Genomic DNA, 24,386 nt, shown 5'->3' with positions numbered 1-24,386 from the left:
TATATCCCCACAAGCAGTGTTGCTTGTCTGTTAGCACTGACAGCTCTGTGCAAATGCCACTGCTGTCAGCTTTTAAATGCAGGCTGTCGGCTACTGCATTGTTCATGGTGAGAGATAATGCCTAAAATTTGGTATTCTCGGCACACTCTTGACATTGTGGATCTCAGAATATTGAATTCCCTAATGGTTTCTGAAATGGAGTATCCTGTGTGTCCAGCTCCAACTAGCATTCTGCATGCTTTCAAAGCCAGTGTCTTGCTCCAACTAGCGCTCTGCTTTCAAAGCCAGTTAATTCCTGTTGTACACATCAGAAACCTTGTAACACGAATGACCTGAGTATAAACGACAACTCTCCCAATACACAGCTCATTTGTAACTTGTGTACACGATACTACCACCATTTGTATATGTGCATATCACTATTCCATGACTTTTGTCACCACAGTGTAGTTGGAATTGCAGAAACATAAGCCTCAACGTCAACTAAAAACTGCAATCCTATTTTTTGTTGGTTACAAATGGGTGGGGTTTATGGCAAATGCCTTTGGCAGCATAACTTGCAGCCACTTTTTTGAGTACCTCTGCACTGATAATTAAAATGTTCCTTACAGAATCTGAAAGTTTTCTAGCCACAGTGTCTTAAGGACCTTTCCCGACACATCTACTCCTGCCAAGGCTTGCATCTTGTAAAACAATTGGCTAGACTTTTGGTCTTCCAAATCAATTCCAGGGACTAGTCTCTTAATACGCTTATCTTCTCTTCCTTTGAATACATTCTGTAGACGTTCCTTAGCCAATGAATATTTATTCACTACTGTATGGCAAATGATGTCCCAAATATTCTCCATGTATTTTGGTTCTAACTGTGACACTGGATGCTTAAATTTAGACTCATCTGTACTAATTTTGCAAGTGATGACATGTGTCTCTACCAAATTTCAGATTTTTCACTCCAAAAAAGTGGAATTTTTATGCTAACCTAACAGTCAGTCCCCAGGCATGCTTTTGTTAGTCACTATACCACCCTATCATCACATCGGGTCATCAATTATAACTGCTGTAATGTGGTATATTTACTGGAGTTCATAAAAGCGTTGTGTAACAATATCTATTAATGGTTTCCAATACACATTGATAATCAAACAATTTCACTTCCTTTATTTTTTGCCAATTTCATAAACTTTAAATGTTCTAGTCCATTAAATTTTGGGCATGCAGCCATGCAAATAAAACTTCTTCCACTGATATTTTGGATATGTACCATCGGCCACCCTCGGCGTAAGTTGCAAGACAAATTAAAACCCTTACCTCTATTTAATAAATTATTAGCTAATCTAATCTCTATAGTTTCCTTGAAGACAGAATCCCAAAAGGAAGAGATGGATGTTAGAATCTTCATATCACTTTAGTTTATGGAATGCCCCATATTAGTACAAAGTTCGGCCGCAGCTGACTTGTCTGGCTGTGACAAGGGTGTGTATCTTCGATATTCCACACATCTCTCATGAATGGTGCGTGTTGTTTGACCTATGTATGACTTATCACAATATCCGCAAGGAATCTGATACACACCTGCCTTACGAAGCAATAAATAATCCTTTACAGAACCAAGTAAAGCTGCAATCTTCGTAGGAGGCTGGAAGATCATCTTAACACAGTGTTTCTCGAGAATATGGCCTACCTTCGAGGAAAGAGCATCCACGTAGGACAAAAAAGCACTTGATCTGAAGGAATTGCTATCTTGTTCCCCATCACATACCTGCATTCTAGGTTTTACACTGAATGCTCTACGAATTTGTTGCAGAGAAAATCTATTCTCTTAAAAAAATGTGAGCTCTTCTTGCAAATTATCTTTATCAGATATACAGTGCACCCTATGCACTAAGGTCTTAAGGACATGTATGGTCTGTGAAGGGTGATGACAACTACTGGCAGAAGATACAAATTTATATGTGTAGGTTTACAATATGTGGCATGTCCTAATGCGCCATCAACTTGACAGTGAACAATAACATCCAAAAAGGGGAGACAGCCGTCTTTTTCGATTTCCAAAGTAAATTTGATACTAGCATGGATAGAACTCAAATGCTCAAGAAATCGATGTAATTCATCCATACTGAGCATCCATACTACAAATGTGTCGTCCATGTACCTCTAGAAGACCATTGGTTTACAACTTGCTGAGTCCAGTGCCTTTTGACTCACTCTGGCGAGGATGGCCGGATGATATGTGACTGAAATATCAGTTGAAGAAATTTTATATGTGCGCCTGCATGCCTGAAATTTAATGGGCTATTCATTACACTATGAAAAGTTGAAAAGGCACTTAAATGTTCTGTCTGATTTCTATTATTGTGATCTCTACGATATCCTCAATTCTCAGTGCATCTGCTCTAACCACCAGCATGCTAAATTTGTAATTATTAATTATTTACAAATAAAATGAACTAAAACAATACTGCACATGTGACACTAAGAAAAAAAATAGACAGACGTGCCACGTAACTGCAAAGCAATGAAACACCGCATAACTTAAGTGTTTTGGATGTAGAAAAGAAATAAATTCCATGTACATGGAAAATTATGGGCAGCAACAGCACATTGCTATTGCTTACTATGTACTGGCTATTGCTTGAAGTGGTTGTAGTGTCAGTTCATGGAAATGTGCAGCATTTTACAAGACTTTGGAGTCCTTTGCTATCAACTCTATCATCATCTAAGACACTTGCAGAGGTTGGCTGTCTAAGCCATGAGAGCTGCCGCCAATCTGCATCCTCTGGTGGGGAAAGCCTCTGCAGGCAGGGACTGCAGCAGCCCATTGAAAGGGTTGAAAAGGTGCAGACCAGCCAGCCTGTGGGCAATCTTGGTTCAGTGTAGGCGTCATCCGCTTGTGGTTAACATGGCCTTATAATCTGTCATCGTTACTTGGACTTTTGTGACCTCTGCCTGAATGGACTGGATTTGATGTGCTCTGCAGAACACTTTACTTGTATTGTGGCCTGTCATGTATGTGGAAGCTGCATCTAATAAAGCTAAGTAATATCAAACTGTTGTTTACTAAGTGTCGTGTGTTGCACCAATCTTTTGTGTTTGAGTGCCACCTCATACTCACACTTACCCCTTGGAAGACACAACACGAGATGATCTTTTTTACTGAGGAAGAATTTGTTTCTTGGCTGCAATTAGCATATGGAAGTGGATATTCCTTCCTGAGAGTGATTGAAAATTGATTGCCTCACATCAACAGTAATCTACTAAAACTATGAAACTTAGTATCACATCTGATTTATTGCAATGTGAATTGGACAGACACACTTCACTCATAATGCGCTTTAGTCATTTCTGCCAAAGATTTTTAGAAAACCCACTTAACCACATGTTTTCCAGTAAAAGCAGAATTAATATTTCTGGGTTTCCTACAACTATCATTATATGGATGGGATGGAGAGTCACCTAATCAAAAAGAAAAAGAGAAGAAAAAAAGAAAAAGGAAGGAAAAAAAACTCCCTTGTGTGCACCCCACACACACTTAGTTACCTGGGTAGCAGCATCTGATGAGTGGCGCACACCTAACCCATTTAGGGAGGCAAAAACAATAATAAAAGTGAAGTTAAATGCACAGAAGAAGAATTAATTTCATACAAGACCTTCTCAGTTGCTTTTCCTTTACAATCTGATGATGCAGATAAATTTTCTTGCGATTATCTTTATTGATAATGTTGCTGATATCATATTAGTATTTTAAACATAGCTGCACAACAGCAACGGTTCCACGTAATAAAATTATAAACAGCCGACCAGTTGCAATGGATAAAGAATTCTTTACCTAGGTTTCGACAAATGTAAATTTGTCTTCTTCAGAAGGTGGCAATTTTACATTAGTAAGGACTAATGTACCATCACTGTTTTTACAAATGTTGGCATAGATCCAATTGTCCAAATTAAAATATAGCCCTAGAATTAGGGTTTGTCACGTAAATATAAATTAGTACATGGATCTTCCAGAGTTCACAACCGACTGAGTGTAATCGGCCAGCGTAGTTACTCTGCGACCAGGGCATATTACTCGGAAATGGAAATATTTTTTGTCTAAAAACTTCATTGGCTGTATACAAGAATGCTCAAAATGACACAATAGTCACAGTTGCCACTGGAGATGATGGTACTTCTTCACACTCATCAGTACATGAAGGTGCCCATTGTTTACCAGAAAATTCAGGTAACTTATCACAAGATGTCGGAAGCAAGGATGTTGAAAATGGCATCCAAGAATTTAATGCCGATAAAACTCGATATTGGATATAGAAAAAGTCAAAGTAGCAGAATTACTCATAATACTCTAACATAATGAGGTATCTCAAACAGAATGACTTCCTCCATGACAACCAGCATCGGTTTCTAAAACATCGATCACGTGTATTCCAACTCATACTTTTCTCAAATGACACACTGAAAGCTTTAAATCAAGGCAACCAGGTAGATGCAGTATTTTTTGATTTCCAAAAAGCATTTGACTTACTACCACATCTATGCTTATGTCAAATGTACAATCATATGGAGTATCAAGCAAAATTTGTGACTGGATCGAGGATTTTATGGTAGGAAGAATGCAGCATATCGTCTTGAATGGAGAATCTTCGTCAGATATGGAAGTAACTTTGGGTGTGTCCCAGGGAAGTGTGTTGGGATACTTGCTGTTCATGTTGGATATTAATGACCTTGCAGACAACATTAATAGTAACCCCAGGCTTTTTGCAGATGACACAGTTATCTGTCTCAAAGAAGCTACACAAATATTCAGTCAGATCTTGATAATATTTCAAAGTGGTTTAAAGAATTGGCAAATTGCTTTAAGTGTTTAAAAATGTAAGACTGTGCACTTCACAAAATGAAAAAAAATGTAGTAGCCTATGACTATAACATCAGTGGGGTACAGTTGGAGTAGGTCAAGTCATAAAAATACCTAGGTGTAACACTTTGCAGGAATATGAAATGGAATGATTACATAGGTTCAATTGTGGGTAAAGCATGTGGTAGACTTCGATTTATTGGCAGAATACTGTGGAAGTGCAGTCAGTCTACAAAGGAAATTGCTTACAAATCACTCATGCAGCTAGTTATAGAATATTGCTCAAACATGAGGGAGCTGTACCAAACAGGACTAAGAGGAGATATGGAACATATACAGAGAAGGGCAGCATGAATGGTCAAAGGTTGGTTTTACCCATGGGAATGTGTCACAGCAATACCAAAGCAACTGAAATGGCAGACTCTTGAAGATGGATGTAAACTATCCTGAAATGATGACTCTAGGAATATACTACAACTCCCTATGTATTGCTCACATAGGGATCATGAGGATAGGATTAGAATTATTACAGCATGCACAGAGACATTAAAAAAAAAAAAAAAAAATCATTCTTCCCGTGCTCCATACGTGAATGGAACAGGAAGAAACCCTAATGACTGGTACAATGGAACATATCCTCTGCCATGCAGTTCACAGTGGTTTGCAGAGTATTTATGAAGTCATAGGTGTAGAGGCACGAAAACCAGGATATGGCAGGTGTAGGACCTGTACAGAGGAGACAGGGACTAAGGAGAACTTAAGATGTTATACCCATCCCACTAATCAACAAGTTCATGGTGCTATCGTCCACTGAAACTGAAAATGATACAGTGAGACCCACGTCACCTGCTCAGAAATGTGCTGTTTGTAATGTCAGGGGGAGGCAAATACAAAACGGTATCAGCCTATTAATCGTTGGCAGTTCAGACATACCACGAATAACGGTATCCCTTAAAGAATGATAGCAAGGGATGGGAAGAAACACCACGTGCATTCAGTGCATATGCCTGGGGGTCTCATTGAAAAGACTATTATGGCAGCCACTGAAGAAACAGGATGCAATCAATGGCAGAATGTGGGACATCTTTTATGAGTCTATGACCTGGTCTCTGAGATCATACTTGTTGGGTTCATTCCGGTGACTGGCAGAGAAGGCTGGAATACCAGTCTTGCTTACAGAGTTTCAACAAAGATGACAATCTGCAGCATTCCTCCCAAAATATATTGCGGCCCCCTGGTTTTGAGTGGCAGGAGTGAACCAGGGATTTTGGTGGCTCTGTGAGATAGGTTGCGACTCCCTAGACTTGCGCCATAGGGTTGAGAACTGTAGAGTCTCCCTAAATGTGTTAGATGTGCACTACACATCAGATGCTGCTACCCAGCTGGCTTGCTGTCTGTGGGGTGCACACAAGGGAGCTGTTTTTCCTTTCTTTTCTTTTTGTTTTTGATTAGGTGACTCTCCATTCCATCCACATAATAATAGTTGTAGGAAACCCAGAAATAACAGTGTAAGATCCAAAGAAACTTGCTCCATAGGTGGGAATATCAAAATCTTAGTGGTTAACTGATAAAGCATTTGCAACAAACAGCCAGAGTTCGAAGCACACCTAAAATGCAGTGAACCGCACATAATACTAGGTACAGAAAGCTGGTTAAAAGCAGCAGTTGACAGCAGTGAGATTTATGGGGAAAATTTAAGCATATACCGAAAGGATAGACTAATGGAAAATGGAGGTGACATATTTGTCACAGAAGAAAAGGAACTTAAATTCACAGAGACAGAAACTGAAGCCACACATGAGACTGATTGGGCAAGACTCTGTGCCAAAGGTGTGCATTTTCTTATAACTGGATCCTTCTACTGACCACCAGACTTTCACTTGCAGATGTAACCAAACACTTTGGAGAAAACCTTAGTTATCTTGCATAAAAGTTCTCTAATCATACCGTAATCACTGGAGGTGACTTTAATCTTCCAAATATCAATTGGGCTAGTTATGGTTTTGTTAGTGGTGGGTGCGACAAGACATCCAGCTGAACAAAGCCCCAGAGCCTAATAGAATTCATATTAGATTCTTTACCCAATTTGCCTTCTATCATGATTCTTAAACCAAGTGTTAGCTATAGAAGCATGATAGAAGGTTGTATACATGGATGAACCCTGGAGATACTAAAAGGTATTAGATAGATTATATAATGGTAAGACAGAGATTTAGGAACCAGGTTTTAAATTGTAAGACATTTCCACAATCTATTGGTTATGACCTGTAGATTAAAACTGAAGAAACTGCAAAAAGGTGGGAATTTAAGGAGATGGGACCTGGATAAACTGAAAGAACCAGAGGTTGTACAGAGTTTTAAGGAGAGCATAAGGGAACAATTGACAGGAATGGGGGAAAGAAATACAGTAGAAGAAGAATGGGTAGCTTTGAGGGATGAAGTAGTGAAGGCAGCAGAGGATCAAGTAGGTAAAAAGACGAGGGCTAGTAGAAATCCTTGGGTAACAGAAGAAATATTGAATTTAATTGATGAAAGGAGAAAATATAAAAATGCAGTAAATGAAGCAGGCAAAAAGGAATACAAACGTCTCAAAAATGAGATCGACAGGAAGTGCAGAATGGCTAAGCAGGGATGGCTAGAGGACAAATGTAAGGATGTAGAGGCTTATCTCACTAGGGGTAAGATAGATACTGCCTACAGGAAAATTAAAGAGACCTTTGGAGATAAGAGAACCACTTGTATGAACATCAAGAGCTCAGATGGAAACCCAGTTCTAAGCAAAGAAGGGAAAGCAGAAAGGTGGAAGGAGTATATAGAGGGTCTATACAAGGGTGATGTACTTGAGGACAATATTATGGAAATGGAAGAGGATGTAGATGAAGATGAAATGGGAGATACGATACTGCGTGAAGAGTTTGACAGAGCACTGAAAGACCTGAGTCGAAACAAGGCCCCCGGAGTAGACAACATTCCAGTAGAACTACTGACCGCCTTGGGAGAGCCAGTCCTGACAAAACTCTACCATCTGGTGAGCAAGATGTATGAAACAGGCAAAATACCCTCAGACTTCAAGAAGAATGTAATAATTCCAATCCCAAAGAAAGCAGGTGTTGACAGATGTGAAAATTACCGAACAATCAGTTTAATAAGCCACAGCTGCAAAATACTAACACGAATTCTTTACAGACGAATGGAAAAACTAGTAGAAGCCGACCTCGGGGAAGATCAGTTTGGATTCCGTAGAAATACTGGAACACGTGAGGCAATACTGACCTTACGACTTATCTTAGAAGAAAGATTAAGGAAAGGCAAACCTACGTTTCTAGCATTTGTAGACTTAGAGAAAGCTTTTGACAATGTTGACTGGAATACTCTCTTTCAAATTCTAAAGGTGGCAGGGGTAAAATACAGGGAGCGAAAGGCTATTTACAATTTGTACAGAAACCAGATGGCAGTTATAAGAGTCGAGGGGCATGAGAGGGAAGCAGGGTTGTAGCCTCTCCCCAATGTTATTCAATCTGTATATTGAGCAAGGAGTAAAGGAAACAAAAGAAAAATTTGGAGTAGGTATTAAAATCCATGGAGAAGAAATAAAAACTTTGAGGTTCGCCGATGACATTGTAATTCTGTCAGAGACAGCAAAGGACTTGGAAGAGCAGTTGAACGGAATGGATGGTGTCTTGAAGGGAGAATATAAGATGAACATCAACAAAAGCAAAACGAGGATAATGGAATGTAGTCGAATTAAGTCGGGTGATGCTGAGGGAATTAGATTAGGAAATGAGACACTTAAAAAAGTAAAGGAGTTTTGCTATTTGGGGAGCAAAATAACTGATGATGGTCGAAGTAGAGAGGATATAAAATGTAGACTGGCAATGGCAAGGAAAGCGTTTCTGAAGAAGAGAAATTTGTTAACATCGAGTATAGATTTAAGTGTCAGGAAGTCATTTCTGAAAGTATTTGTATGGAGTGTAGCCATGTATGGAAGTGAAACATGGACGGTAAATAGTTTGGACAAGAAGAGAATAGAAGCTTTTGAAATGTAGTGCTACAGAAGAATGCTGAAGATTAGATGGGTAGATCACATAACTAATGAGGAAATATTGAATAGGATTGGGGAGAAGAGAAGTTTGTGGCACAACTTGACCAGAAGAAGGGATCGGTTGGTAGGACATGTTCTGAGGCATCAAGGGATCACCAATTTAGTATTGGAAGGCAGCGTGGAGGGTAAAAATCGCAGGGGGAGACCAAGAGATGAATACACTAAGCAGATTCAGAAGGATGTAGGTTGCAGTAGGTACTGGGAGATGAAGAAGCTTGCACAGGATAGAGTAGCATGGAGAGCTGCATCAAACCAGTCTCAGGACTGAAGACAACAACAACAACCCAATTTGCAGCAGAGATAGCCCCTCTGTTAGCTATATCTGTCATGAATCTCTCAAATGGAAAACCATACCCAGTAGCTGAAAGAAAGCACAAGTCACACCTGTTTACAAGAAGAGTAGCAGAACTGATCCACAAAAGTACCATACAATATCCTTGACATCCATTTGTCGTAGAATCTTAGAACATATTCTGAGCTCAAGAATAATGAGGTATTTCAAACAGAATGATTCTGAAAACATCAACAGTGGGAAACCCAACTCGCACTTTTCTCTTCTGACATACTGAAAGCTGTGGATCAAGGCAGTCAGGAAGTTGCAATATTTCTCAATTCCTGAAGAGCATTTGACCCAATACCGCATCTATGCTTGTTACCAAAAGTACACTCCTATGGGGTATCAAGTGAAACTTGTGGCTGTATTGAGGATTTCTGGGTAGGGAGGATGCAGCAAGTTATCCTCGATGGAAATTCATCAACAGATGCAGAGGTAACTTAGGGTGTACCAGACGGAAATATATTGGGCCCCTTGCTATTCGTGTTATATCTTAACCACCTTGTGGACAATATTAATAGTAATCTCTCACTTTTCACAGATGCTGCACTTATCTATAAAGAAGTACAGTCTGAAAAAAAAAGCAGCATAAATATTAAGTCAGCTCTTGCTAAGATTTCAAAGTGGTGCAAAAATTGGCAGCTTGAAATGTAAAACTGTGCACTCACAAAATGAAAAAACACATATTATCCTATGACTATAACAACAATGAGTCACAATTGGAACCGGTAAATTCATACAAATAAATTCATACAATAACACTTTATAAGGACATGAAACAGAATGACGACACAGGCTCAGTCAAGGGTAAAGGAGGTAGCACACTTCAGTTTATTGGTAGAAGAGAGTCTAATCTTATCTACAAATCACTCACGTGGTTGGTCAAGTGTACCAAACAGTACCGAAAGGGGATATTGAATGTATACGCAGCGCGAATGGTAAAAAGGATTGAATTACCCTTGGGTGAGTTTCACTGAGATACTGAAGAAACTGAGTGGCAGACTCTTGCAAACACACGTAAACTATCCCAAGAAAGTCTGCTAACCAAGTTTCGAGAACCGGTTTTAAATGAAGACTCTAGGAATATGTGATGCTCTTCACAGTGGTTTGTAGAGCACAGATGTAGATGTAGTTGTAGAGAGGCTAACAGCTATGACCACACCATAAATGTAAGAAGAAGAAGAAGAAGAAGAAGAAGAAGAAGACAATCAACTGCTGGATGTGGTGATGATGTGGAAAAGAAAACACTGAAACTTTTTAATGTACTGAATATCAAAGACACTTTTTGTGTGCTGCTTGACGTGAGTATGTCTGTATTATGTTGATATATTGTACAGTTACAATTAATATATTATTTTTTTGAAAAAAAAGAAAAAAAAAGAAAAGAAAAAAAAGGCTCTCACCTACCGCAGAACTGACATGTTCTTATCACTGGCCGCTTGTTCTTTGAGTCAAGTACAATGAAGTTATGTTGCTCGAGATGCTGTTTGTTATAACAACGATACAAAAACTGATTGCCTTGATGTTTACAAACAACAAGCCTAGAAACAGGAGAGAGGAAGCTGTGGCTGAGAAATGGCTTTTTTAAATAAAGAAATTCATGCACGCTTTATTACTGATGGAGCTGGGATCTGACAACTTCTGAAATTATTTATGAATGGACAAGAAATTTTTTTCTGAACTTGTAACTTCATCTAGTCACATTTGACAAAAAAGAGACAAGAGAAGCCTTTATCTCTATTATTGTTTTTAGCTACTGGCATAATTCACTGCAGGTATATTTCCACAGTTATTACTATTCCTGAAAGCAGCAATGTCTTTTACAGGTGCACGAGTAATTTCATCATGACAAAATAAATAAATAAATAAATCTCTGTAAATAAAAGGCAATGTCCTGACTGACTTATCATCCCAGCCCCAACCGATAAGGATAGAAACTTGAAATTTAGACAAGTTGTGAATCTTATATTGTAGGCATCATTTAAGAAGAGATTTTTGAAATTCCAACCCTAAGAGGGTGAAATAGCGAATGAAGAGATTTTTTCTGAAAAATGTCACTATTAAGGCAATTTTGAGGCTAGACTTATGAAAACTGGTTTCTTGGTCAGAAATAAAGAAATTTTGGAAATTTAACCCTATGGGGGTGAAATAGTGGGTGAAAACTTTTTTTGAAAATATATCACTATTAAAGAACTACCAAAGTATTTTTAAAGCTACATCTATGAACATTGGTATTTGACTTCTTGGTTACAAGTTAAATAATAATAATAATAATAATAATAATAGTAATAATAATAAGTGTATAAGTGTTTTTGGAAACTGAACCCCTAAGGGGATGAAATACGGGATGAGATTCTTTTAAGAAAATATTTTATTAGGAAAGCATTTTTAAAGCTAAATCTAGGAAATTTTAAATTTGGTTTCTCTGTTAGAAATAAAACATACGCATGTCACTGTTTTTGGAAATTCAATCCCTATGGGAGTGAAATGATTTATGAAAATATTAAATATTTCACTGTGAAAGGTGGCTCTTATACTGTAGGCATCATTTACGAAGGAACTGTGCAAAATTCCACCTGTAATTGGGTGACATAGTAGATGAAAGAGTTTTTGAAAGTATGTTGCTATTAACAGAGTTTTGAAGCTACATCTACAAAAAGTGGTATTTGGTTTCTCAGTCAGAAAATAAAAAATAAATGTTTCAGCATTTTTGGAAATTCAACCACTAATGGGGTAAAATAGGGGGTGAAAGTCTTTGAAAATAAACAATTACTAAAAAACTGCTAAAGGATTTTAAAGCTACACATATGACAACTGGTTAGAAATACAAAAATTCGTGTTTCAGTGTTTCTGGGGATTTAATCCTTAAGGGAGTACAACAGCGGATGAAAATTTTTAAGAAAATACACGCTTCAAAAACAGTTTTGCATCACCTCGGTTCCAAGAGTTCTGGAACCTGTACAGAAAATTGGAACAGAAACCAACATAAACATTGTTTCCGCCCTTTTTATTGCTCATGAAAACCACACATGGCATATTGTACCACCATACAGTGAGACCTTCACAGTTGGTGGTCCATATTGCTCCACACATCAGTACCTCTAGTACCCAGTAGCACATCCTCTTGCATTAATGCATGCCTGTATTTGTCATGGCATACTATCCACAAGTTCATCAAGGATTGTTGGTCCAGATTGTCCCAATCGTCAATGGTGATTCAGCGTAGATCCTTCCGAGTGATTGGTGGGTCACGTCATTCATAAACAGCCCTTTTCAATCTATCTCAGGCATGTTTGATAGGGTTCATGTTTGGAGAACATGCCGGCCACTCTAGTCGAGCGATGTCATTTTCCTGAAGGAAGTCATTCACAAAATGTGCACGATGGGGGCATGAATTGTCATCCATGAAGATGAAAGCCTTGCCAATATGCTGCCGATATGGTTGCGCTATCAGTCAGAGGATGGCATTCACGTATTGTACAACCATTGCGGTGCCTTCCATGACCACCAGCGGTGTTCGTTGGCCCGACATAATGACACCCCAATACAGCAGGGAACCTCCACCTTGCTGCACTCACTGGACAGTGTGTCTAAGGCATTAAGCCTGACCGGGTTGCCTCCAAACATGTCTCCGATAATTGTCTGGTTGAAGGCATATGCAACACTCATCGGTGAAGAGAACATGATGCCAGTCATGAGCAGTCAATTCGACATGTTGCTGGGCCCCATTTGTACTGCGCTGCATGGTGTCGTGGTAGCAGTGATGGACCTTGCCATGGACGTCAGCAGTGAAGTTGCACATCATGCAGCCTATTGTGCACAGTTTGAGTCGTAATATGGCGTCCTGTGGCTGCAAGAAAAGCATTATTCCACATAGTGGCGTTGCTGTCAGGGTTCCTCCAAGCATAATCCACAGGTGGTGGTCATCTACTGCAGTAATAGTCCTTGGGTGGCCTGAGCGAGGCATGTCATTGACAATTCCTATCTCTCTGTATCTCCTTCACGTCTGAAAAACATTGCTTTGGTTCACTCTGAGATGCCTGGACACTTCCCTTGTTGAGAGCCCTTCCTGGCACAAAGTAATGATGTGGACTTGATTGAACCATGGTATTGACCGTCTAGGCACGGGTGAACCACAAACAATACTAGCCGTCTACCTCCTTCCTGGTGGAATGACTGGCACTGATCAGCTGTTGGACTCCCTCCATTTAAGAGGCACTGCTCATGCATGGTTATTTACATCTTTCGGTGGGTTTAGTGACGTCTCTGAATAGTCAAAGAGACTGTGTCTGTGATACAATATCCACAGTCTGCGTCTATCTTCAGTAGTTCTGGGAACCGGGGTGATTCAAAACGTTTTTTTGATGTGTGTATTTTGTTACATTAAAAAAATTTTAAAGCTAAATTTATTAAAATTTGTATTTCACTTCTTAATTAGATATAAAGAAATATTTGTCAGGGGATGAAAGCTGCTATGGAAATATCTCCACAAGAACGCAAAAGCCACGATTAAAAAAACTCTGGACACCAGCTACCAGAACTGCTTTTTGGTCAGAAGTACATTCAGAAAATATCATACCTATATGGCCTTAATTAGTGTGAAAAAGCTTAGAAGGGATTGCAATTTGTGAACAACATAAAAATTTGATTAAAAAAAATCTCTGCAGACCGTACAGTATATGCGAGCAAAGCAGCAGGTACTAAGCTAGTGTTCATGTAAATATAATGTATTTCATCAAATATGTGCTGTATGAGTTTATAATCTCACTTCAAATTAGATGTAAGATGACTGCAAATTATTGTGGCACACCACTTGTAATAAATACAACATCAGAAAACAATTCAATCCTTCAATTTTGCTCACCACAGCAGACAGTGTGGCATTCTGCTGTGTGCCACGCGGGATTAGCCGAGCGGTCTAAGGTACTGCATAGACTGTGTGGCTGGTCCCGGTGGAGATTCGAGTCCTCCCTTGGGCATGGGTGTGCGTGTTTGTCCTTAGTATAATTTAGGTTAAGTAGTGTGTAAGCTTAGGGAATGATGACCTTAGCATTTAAGTCCCATAATATTTCACACACATTAGAACATTCTGCTACGTTTTTGACACTTACACAATGAAGTAAGTGATTAATTTCTTGCATCTCTGTTGGTATACTTCACACATGACATGTCCCACAAACACTGACAGTCTTTAAACTTCTTCAAAAATTGTGTAATAAAAGTTTTGACCACCTTGACACTGACCTGTTAAGGTGGCCACACACTTAACCTGTTGCTTGACAAGCACACACACTCAAGAATGCTTGTGCGAGCATGCACAAATACCTTGTGCCTCTACATGAGTCAAGCAATAAAATGTTGAGCTCACACAGTGATGCATTTGCTTTGGCAATTTTTTTGTGTTGGGGGGGGGGGAGGAGGGGTTGGGGAGAAGGAAGGAAGGGAGAGAGGGAGAGGGGGGGGGGGGAGAGAGAGAGAGAGAGAGAGAGAGAGAGAGAGAGAGAGAGGAGTAGGCGGGGGAGGGGAGAAGAGAGGGAGGGAGGGAGGGAGGGAGGGAGGGAGGGAGGGAGAGGGAGAGGGAGAGAGAGAGAGAGAGAGAGAGAGAAATATGATATGTGGAGTAAAGTGTGGTTAAACAAATGAACATATGATTCCCATGTTAACTATTTACGGTAAACAATCTTCCATCTAATGTGCAACAGGCAGAATTAGTTCTTTTTGCAGGTGACACTGGTGTTGTAATCAATCCAAGCATACATACAGAAACAGAAGAAATGTTAAACAAAGTTCTTAAAAGTATTGTTTATTAGTTTTCTGTGAATGGTCTCACCCTCAATCTCAAAAAGACAAAACTTGTTCAGTTCTGCACATCTAGGGATACTACACCAGTGATAAGTGTAATACATGGAGAGGAAATAATAAATAGGGTGGAAAGTTCAAAATTTTAAGGTGTCCATGTTGATGAGAATTTAAATTGGAAAAAGCAAATTTTGGAACTTGTAAAACAACTTAGTTCAGCCACATTTGCACTCAGAATCTCTGTAAAACTTGGAGAGGGACAAATCAATAAACTGAAATACGTTGCATGTTTTCATTCAGTAATGTCAAATGGAATAATAATATTCTTTGATAACTCATATTTAAGGAAGAAAGTCTTCAATGCACAAAAACATGCTACATCTGTTAAGGAGTTGGGCACTCTGATTACTCCTTCACAGTACATTTATTCCCTTGTGAAGTTAGTTGTAAATAACCCACTACACTTCAAAAGGAATAATGATATTCATTACTCCACATTAAGGTTGTCTTTAGCACGTAAAGGCGTGCACAATGCTGCAATAAATATTTCTGATCATTTGCCCATTGATATAAAATATCTGATAGACAGCAAAGTAAAATTTGAAAACAAACTGAGAAAGTTCCTCCTATAGTTTTTTTTTCTATTTTGGAAAAAAAGCTTTAGAAATGTTCAGAATGTAACAATATGTAAGGTGAATGTAAAATTACTTGTCCCACATCATTATGATCTATCATGCAAAATGATCTGTTGTGGAACATGTAACTAACTAGCTAAATAACTCACTAATACACTGCAGAAATTCTCTCTCAGTATCTTTTTTTTTCCCCAGTTCTCCATATAATGTTGTATTAACAGGACCAAATATAAATTAAATTAAATCAAATCACTGATGAATGTCTACACATGCATCCCTATTCTAGGTACACATTACAGAGGTACTGGCAGCTAAGAATACTTCCAGGGAATTGCGGTAGAAGGGGAAAACAAAAGGAAATATCAATGTGTTATTGATAAGTCAAAATACAACCTCTGAAAATGAGGTGTTTGAAGCAGGGTGTCCAACCACTGTACATGGCACTTACTACAGCCAATATATTTAAAAATCCTAAAAGAAATTCGCTCAGGAAATGGAACAAATCAATGCAAATGAGTTATACCCCTGACATAAGCCATGAATTCCAAATTTAAAAAATCCAGACTGAATAAGGAAATAAAAACAATGTACTTTAAGATAATGACTCTGTCAGACTACATCTGTGCTAGCAGCAGTTGGTAATAGCCTGCAGTAATGCAATGACAATTTTTTTCATAATGTGGCTTTTATGATCAGTAAATTAAAAGTTGAAAACAATTTGTATATCACCTCCTCTGGGAGCAGCATGGATCAGTGCAGTTGAACCGTCTTCAAGTTTGATTGCTTGCCCCTCCAGATATTTTGGTAGTCCTTGGATAATGATTGTGTTGCATTCTGGAACATTTTCTTCGTCAGCTTGGACTTCTTCTGCAACTAAAAACAGAGAACAATTACTGAAATTTTTGAGACATATGTTTCAAATTATAGTTAATAATTAAACATAAGCACATTTCTTGAGGTACATAACAATGAGTATTACCACTAATGCCAAAGCAAGATACTATCATGTTTGGCCTCAGCTAACCTTTCAAAACCCAAGAGCGTTTGTAACAGAGCAAGATGCAACCATCCTGCTTGTTCTTACACCACGTCTTACAATCAATTTTTTTTTCTTTTCTTTTATCCTTTCATTTATCTCTTTTTTGGAGAGAGTACACATGACAGTTACACAAAATAATTTCTCCTTCATCGTTTCTTCTACCAGATTTGATTATTCACTATATAGTTTCTCAATCCAAATGCTAATATTACAGATATTTCACCTGGAATAATTTTTTTATACAGAAATACCCATAATTCAAGATTTGTAGGAAACAAGTATATGTGAAATTTTCAGTAAGCAATCAGCAGTTTCAGCAGTTTGTTTCTGAAGTAGGTTAGATCATTTAAGAAACCTCCTTCCACTATCTTCAATAAACAGTTTACTTTTTGGAAACACTTTTAAAATAGAAAGTTATTCATATTCAAAAAGTTTTGGTTCCAGAATGTTTGAATCTTAATGAATGGTTATTTCCAAAATTCAGTACAATAGTTTTCTAATTCAAGATTTTCTACCTGCAAAGCAACTTTTGGCAGGCTCTGTGAAGGAAGTAAGATTGGGGTTTAGCGTCATGTCGAGATCAAGGTCATTAGAGATGGAGCACATGCTCAGACTGTTGCAAGGACGGCGAAGTAAATTTTGGCTGTACCCTTTCAAACGGACTGTCCAGGCATTTGCCTGGAACAATTTAGGGAAATTTGAAAAACCTAAATCTGGATTGCTGGATGTGGATTTGAACTGTCATTCTCTTGAATGCAAGTCAGTGTGCGAACCACTGCACCACCTCGCTTGGCAGACTCCGTAAGTCCCCCCAGAAACAGAAATCATGTCTATAAAATAGTACCCACTATTTTGCATTTTTTTATAGTACAGGTCATAGTTAAACAGAATTGCTCTTTTTATTATTATTATTTTGATCCTCTGATTTTGCTCTCTTTCATGTCAATAATTAAAATATAAGAGCCAATTTTGATTTTTAATCTTACATACATCTGTAAATAGGTGTGTAAGACAATGCTTCAGTGAGTTCATGGTTAGATGTTGGAATGTAAATTCCTCATGAATAAGAAGCAAGTTCGCATCAGTAAGTAATGGGTATTAAAGCCAGTGACTTATAATCAGATGTTAAACATCTCTGTTTCACTAGCAATCAAGATATCAAAAAATGACCAAAAATCACAACTTCAGTTACACAGTGGTGCAGTCATCATTTAAAAAACTTGTCACTATATCAAATAACAGCAGGGAGGCAAAACACTGAAGATAAGCAGCCTACTACTGAGGTAAAATCCATGTCAGTAACCTTACAATCTGAGCTGCTGGATGCTTTACTTGCTATTCTGGCAAACAATCATAATAATTCTTCTGACTTCTCTCTCTCTCTCTTGTAAATACTGAACTTTAAATCACCCCAGAGTTCCCAATTTTATATACTAATCAAAGCTCCAAGAACTTATAGCTATCTGATACCGCAGACTCTCTAGTACTCTTCTAGAGAAAAGTGCTAGAAATTGAACTGCATACTGTAACAAGATGCAAGAGGAAATCATTAGGATTTATTTATTACTAATAAGCAAAACACATAACCACAAAAGGATAAGCTAACTTCCAAATAAATAGCACCAGGAAACAAAAACAATTACAGTTTTGTTTAGCTCAAATTTCACTAGCTTTCATCCCCATCTTTTATTGCTATCTCTAGAACTTAGCTCCTCACTGTGACACCTCAGTACTGGCAACACATTTATTTTCCTGTTCATGCTGCCACACTCTGACATAAAATCCTGAGGGATTTCTATCTCTTTTTCTCCCATTGATAAGTTTCAAAAGAAAATCAAATCACCATTTACTTCACTTTTTCACCTCTCTAAAAAATGAAAGTATCAGAGATTACAGACTCAACTGAAATCAGTAACTCTACCTTACACTTTCCCAGCCAGCAGCTCCAAGTCACCCTTGCTTGGTTTCACTCATTGTTGCACCCAGAATCCTCATTGCCACTCTCATCCCATGAACTTACCACAAGTCTCAAAATTTTCAGAAAAATCACCCCAACATCAGGTTTAGTTGACCATTTGTTTTCAAAATCCCCATAAGTATAATTTTTGTAGTTTCCACTTTGTCTTTTGGCTATCTTCTGCTTGTGAATCTCAGAGGCACCAATCAACTTAACTGACCTGTTACTCCCTCCAATGAAATACTGTAGTTGTTCACATTGTACACAACAAGATATTAGATAATGTACATAAAAGATACAGTGTTATCCAATTACGAGTATGTAACTATAATTTGAAATTTCTTTACTAAATAATCAACTTTACATAAGTGATAAATATGACTTGCACTCCAAAAAATGTAATTCACTTCAAGGGTATTGTAAGAAAAAAGGAATGAAAGTCTCTTTTGTGTCAAGTATACAATATAATGAATAAATGTCAAGTTGTAGACAGGCACAATGAAAAGACCACATCCTTCGCCAGGGCTCTGATTACCTATCACCATGCCCTTAAATGAGGGACATCCTACCTGACGTGCTTCCCACCCCTCCTAAAGTTGTATTCTGTCACCCACTCAACTTCCACAACATCCTAGTCCATCCCCATGCCAATCCCAATCCCTTGCCACAAGGATCATATCTCTGTGGAAGACCCAAATGCAGAACCTGCCCAAGCCACTCACCCTGCACTTCCTATTCACAGATTTATCCTACCCCATCAGGGGCCAGGCCACCTGTGAAAGCAGCCTTGTCATTCACCAGCTGTGCTGCAATCACTGCACAGCTTTTTATATTGGTATGACTACCAACCAGCTGTCCAGTGAGATGAATGGCCACTGCCAAACTGTGGTCAAGAGCAAAGTAGCCCACCCTATGGAACAACATGCAGCTGAACATAACACACTTGATTTCAATGGTTTCTTCACTAGCCAAGCCATCTGGATCCTTACCTCCACCACCAGATTTTCTGGACTACACAGATAGGAGTTATCCTTGCAACAAAGTCTCTGCTCCTGTAATTATCCCAGCCTCAACCTACAGTAAGATACTGTATCCACATCCACCACCCAACAGTTTCCATCCCCTCTGTCCTATCATCTCCCACCCTGTTCATCTGCGGCCCTCTACCAATGCATCCACCTGTCTTTCCTCACTCTTCTCCTTTTTTCTCCATCTCCCTGCCCCACAGCCTCCTGAAGCTGTGTCCACCAGACAGCATTTGTCTCTCCCCCCACCCATACACTACTATCCTTTCCTCTTCCCAACCCCCTACAGATTGGTGCTTGCATCCCAAGTGACAGCTGCATTCTGGCCCCAAGATGCTGAAGTTGGCAGTTGTGTGTCCATGAGCTGTGCTTGCTTGTGTGTGTGAATAGTGTGCGTCTCTCTTTTACTGATGAAGGCTGTGGCCAAAAGCTTTATGTAAGTGTCTTAATTGTGCATGTCTGCAACTTGACGTGTCTTCTTTAAAGTAAGTAGCAATCTGTCTTTTCCTAATTTGTTGATATTCCTATCTGGAGTTTCCATTGTTTGAAATAATGAACAAACAATTTTAAAGCATCTAATACAGCAAACTTCCTATAGAGGGCACCAAATTTATGTAAAAGTGACAATAGTTGAGAGGTGTGGTTGTAGAAACAAACCTTGTTCTTCAACAGCAACTTCATGAGCAACAAGTGCCTCTGTTCCATCTGCTAAAGTAACAGAGGTAAAATTTCCACTTGTGCTACTAATTAAGAGATTTCCCCCTTCTAGCTCTTCAACCTGCTCAATTTTTATAGAAACTGCACCATTTCCATCTTCTTGTGCCACTGAGCCATCATCCAAAACAGTAAAACAATTCAGTACTTCTAGTTCTTGTGTTGGAACTGCTACAACAGTCAAAAAGATCAAATAAACAGTTTTCAAAAACTGAAGTGGTTTGTTTTGTTCCAATTAGTTGCTGGAACAGTGTTAACTTTAAGACTCATGCACAGAAAAATCCTTATTTTAACAAAATACAGAAGAAATAGGAGTAAGGCAGGACTTTTTCAATCACTTTACTATTCACTAGGAGACACTGTTAAAAATAAAATATTATTCATAAGGTTTACTAGAGGACTTCTGGAAGGATTGTTTCACTTGTCTCAGCAATGGTCAAAAGAAAAGATACAGAAATGCAAAAATCACTATGTAATCTGGCAATTAGGTGTGCATCAAGCACAACCTTTTCCACTTGAAGATGAATTAAGATGTACATCATCTGCTGGAATACAGTGGTGCTTCTCCTCTGCAATTTTTCTCTGGAAGTTAGGATATGTTCTGCACTAGTTAAAAACTTGACAAACAGGGGACATAACTATAATTACTTTTTGATAATTTGGCGTCTGGTATTACAAATGGCAAACACTATATTGCATAAGTTCGACATGTATTCAGTTTATTTTTTTAGTCCAAGAGTCAATTTTTAGTACATTGTCTGTACAAATGATGCAGGACATGGGTAAACATAATTAACTTATGATTACAGCAACCATTGTGACTATATGGACAACACGAACCAAGTACATAATAATATAAACTGACCAACTGCTATACTACATTGTTTCTACATTTGATACCAGAGATAGTAAGAGAGACTACATGATAAACATACAGTAAATTATAGTGTGAAACGGTACAATGCATAATTAACAATATCTGGTAAATGATGCTTTCTTATTATGATATTCCAGAAATTCCAAGACAGAGTAGAACCAGTGGTCAAGCAAGAAAAGTTTCAACTTTGTCTTAAACATATTTAATTTTTGTAGGCATTTTAATTAAGAAGGCATATGGTTTATGACATAACCTCAGTATGATACAGACCTCTTTTGCATAAGGTTGTGCTTACTGTGTTTATGTGTAGGTTCAGCTGCTGCCTAGTTTCATATACATGTATATCATAGTTACATTTGAATAGGTTCCCTTTTAAGATGCTCCCCTCTGTAAAATTTAGTACTTCAAATATATACAAACAAGGAAGAGCAGTATTTTCAAACTTAAAAAAGGGGTCTACAGGAGTCACTGCATTTAGCTTTCATTATCAGTCTAATTATCTTTCTCTTTATTTTTAAATATTTTTTTCAGAAATTGTGGAATTCAACCAAAATATTATTCTGTGCATCAGTAGCGACTGTATACTCCAATCATATATTGTCGCCACTGATGAGCAGCTCATATTTTGGTTGAGATTCCTTAAAGCATACAGTAGTGTATTCATTTTTTTATTTAGATTGGTAAGGTCCATTTCTCATTTCAAATCCTTCTCAATATGAATGCCTAAAATTTTTTGTATGACTGACATTTGAGGCATTTTTTCCTTCAATGGAGAAAGAGGGTTTGGAGGATGGAGGTTTCTCATGGTGTGAAAGTTAACTGCCACAGCTTTTTCAGAATTTATGATGAGCCTATTGATCTTGAACCACTGAGATAAGCTATGCATAACCAATGCTGCACTTTCCTGCAGATTTTCTTCACTGCCTGATTTAATTAGAATTTTAGTGTCATCTGTAAAGCGTACTGTGGCTCCATCACATATTTTATCAGTCAAGTATTTACATACAGCAGAAATAGGACAGATCCCAAGACTGACCCTTGTGAGACTGCATACTTAATTTTTTTTGTTCACTGTCTTTGCATTTTATTTATGTAATTTGTTGATGATTATTGAGGTACGATTGCCCCCACCTTTCAGGCTGGCAGACAGTTATACTGTTAATGAGTTCTTGCAGGACATATTACAACACCTCAAATAATGCAATTTCCAGAGTTTTCACATCTTCCAAGCAAAACCCATATATAACAACAATATTCAAGTACTATTTCATACACCAGCCTAAATCTAAAGAAAAAACACCAGTGTATGGCAACAGTGTGTCACAGAGACCTGATCCCTATATACTTTGAGGCCTGGAGAAATTGTTTTGAATAATACAGAGGTCTATGGGTCTGCGAATCTTGTTCCTGTCCACACAATATAAAATTGGGATATTTTTCAAATGAATGTTGGGTTGTATTACATTACATGCTCTCATAAAATGTATATGCATTAGTAGTTAGGCTTATTACTAGTTTTTGATTACACAGAACAAAGCATGGCTCCACATGTTGTGCCTATATCTATTATGTCCTCTGTCCATGGTATTCAGGTACTAAGATGGTGTATTGTGCTGTATAGTTAACACAATACAAATCAAGGGCCTATAAATGCAAAGGTTAATTTCTTGAAGAAAACTGCAGATGCATCATGTTATTTTTTGAAAAATACTGTAAACTTGAAGGAGTCAAGATAAACCATCATTAGGCATTGATTGATCAAAGGGTACATAAACAAGAATTAAAATGTTGCTAATTTTTCATACAAGGCTGATACCATGTAACTGTGAATGGATAAGCATGTTTTTTTCTTAGTTATGAAGAAGCACATTGTCTGAAAGCTCAGCAACATTTTCAGTCTGACTTATGTTTCTGTTAATCACTCAATTCATCAACTATAAGATGAGTGCTGTAATATAACAGATTTAAATTCACCAACAGCAGTACAGAATACTTTTCTGGTGTGCTTCTCAATACACTGGAAATTTGAATTTTGAAAATATATATGTGACATGTTCTAATTTTCAGACTACATCAATCACTGTATAATGTCACAAAGAGTAATAATTGGACTTCAAAGGATAATAGCTCAATACAAACTTATTAAATGAGGAAATCATTTGCTCATAATAGCAATATTAATTACTAGTCTTCAATATGAGCCCTAATAGTGTATTTTGTATAAAATAATGAATACAAAAGTGGAATATTAATTTATTTTTAATCAAACTTACAAATCATAAGATTAATTGTTAAAGTTGTATGATCTACAAAATTTAACATAGGAAGACTTTATATTTTATGAAACTATTTAGGTAAAACACATCTATGTTTTCTGCTGAGTGTAATGCTATGCATAAATAGTTCTGTGCAAGCTTTTCTCCATTGCACATTACACAAGATATCAATTATACCAGTAATGTAAGTACCATGAATTATTATTTTTCAATATAAAGGACAGTGTCAGGCCAAAGTAGTTAGTTATTATAGAGAGTTGTTACTTTGGTGAATTGTATTCTGTACATGTGTATGATGGCATGAGGTTATGCACAATGCTCTGGCTGTAAATGCTATTGAAATTTAGTTCATGCACCAATGCACCACTGGTTACAAAGGTCTACACTTTGCTGAAATGGCAACTTTACTTTCTAGTTTCAATTTTACAAAGTATTATGATTTTAGCATAATTTGTCTGTTGTTTTTTTACATCAGCAAGAGCTTATTATTCTTGTTGCAGAGGTCAAGTGTGGAAGAGGTGTTGGCTTTGTTAGAGGAGTCTGATATCAAAGATCTTGAAATGGCAAATTCATTGGCTCTCTGCTTTGTTCCACCTGATGTGAGGGACGACACAGATGAAGACAGTGCAGATGAGAATTTGGTGGCAACATCAATAATTTGAATTGCCATCAACTGACAACAAGCAGTTGTAACAAAGGCTAACAAAGACAAAATAATTGGTTTCTGTGACACTGAATCTGAAAAGGGATGAGCACCCATAAATTGATTGCAGAAGCTG

At 37.8% G+C, this 24,386-nt stretch overlaps 1 protein-coding gene across 4 annotated transcripts in view; it reads right to left on the bottom strand.

The window, feature by feature from the left end:
- Window positions 1-24,386, bottom strand: part of LOC126175627 (zinc finger protein 143-like) — a 118,613-nt gene that overhangs the window by 45,791 nt on the left and 48,436 nt on the right. For 3 of the 4 annotated variants that reach the window (XM_049922513.1, XM_049922515.1, XM_049922512.1), the window contains exons 4-5: window positions 20,398-20,625; window positions 16,449-16,592 (exon numbers count right to left, since the gene is read on the bottom strand). In XM_049922513.1, coding sequence (XP_049778470.1) covers window positions 16,449-16,592; window positions 20,398-20,625 — 372 coding nt within the window. The remainder of the gene's footprint in view (window positions 1-16,448; window positions 16,593-20,397; window positions 20,626-24,386) is intronic. The other variant, XM_049922514.1, reaches the window with a different exon arrangement.

Source organism: Schistocerca cancellata, chromosome 3, assembly GCF_023864275.1.
Source record: "Schistocerca cancellata isolate TAMUIC-IGC-003103 chromosome 3, iqSchCanc2.1, whole genome shotgun sequence".
Classification (NCBI taxonomy): Eukaryota; Metazoa; Arthropoda; class Insecta; order Orthoptera; family Acrididae; genus Schistocerca; species Schistocerca cancellata.
The sequence above is the reverse complement of the archived record's forward strand: the minus strand, read 5'-3'. Positions and strand labels throughout refer to the sequence as shown.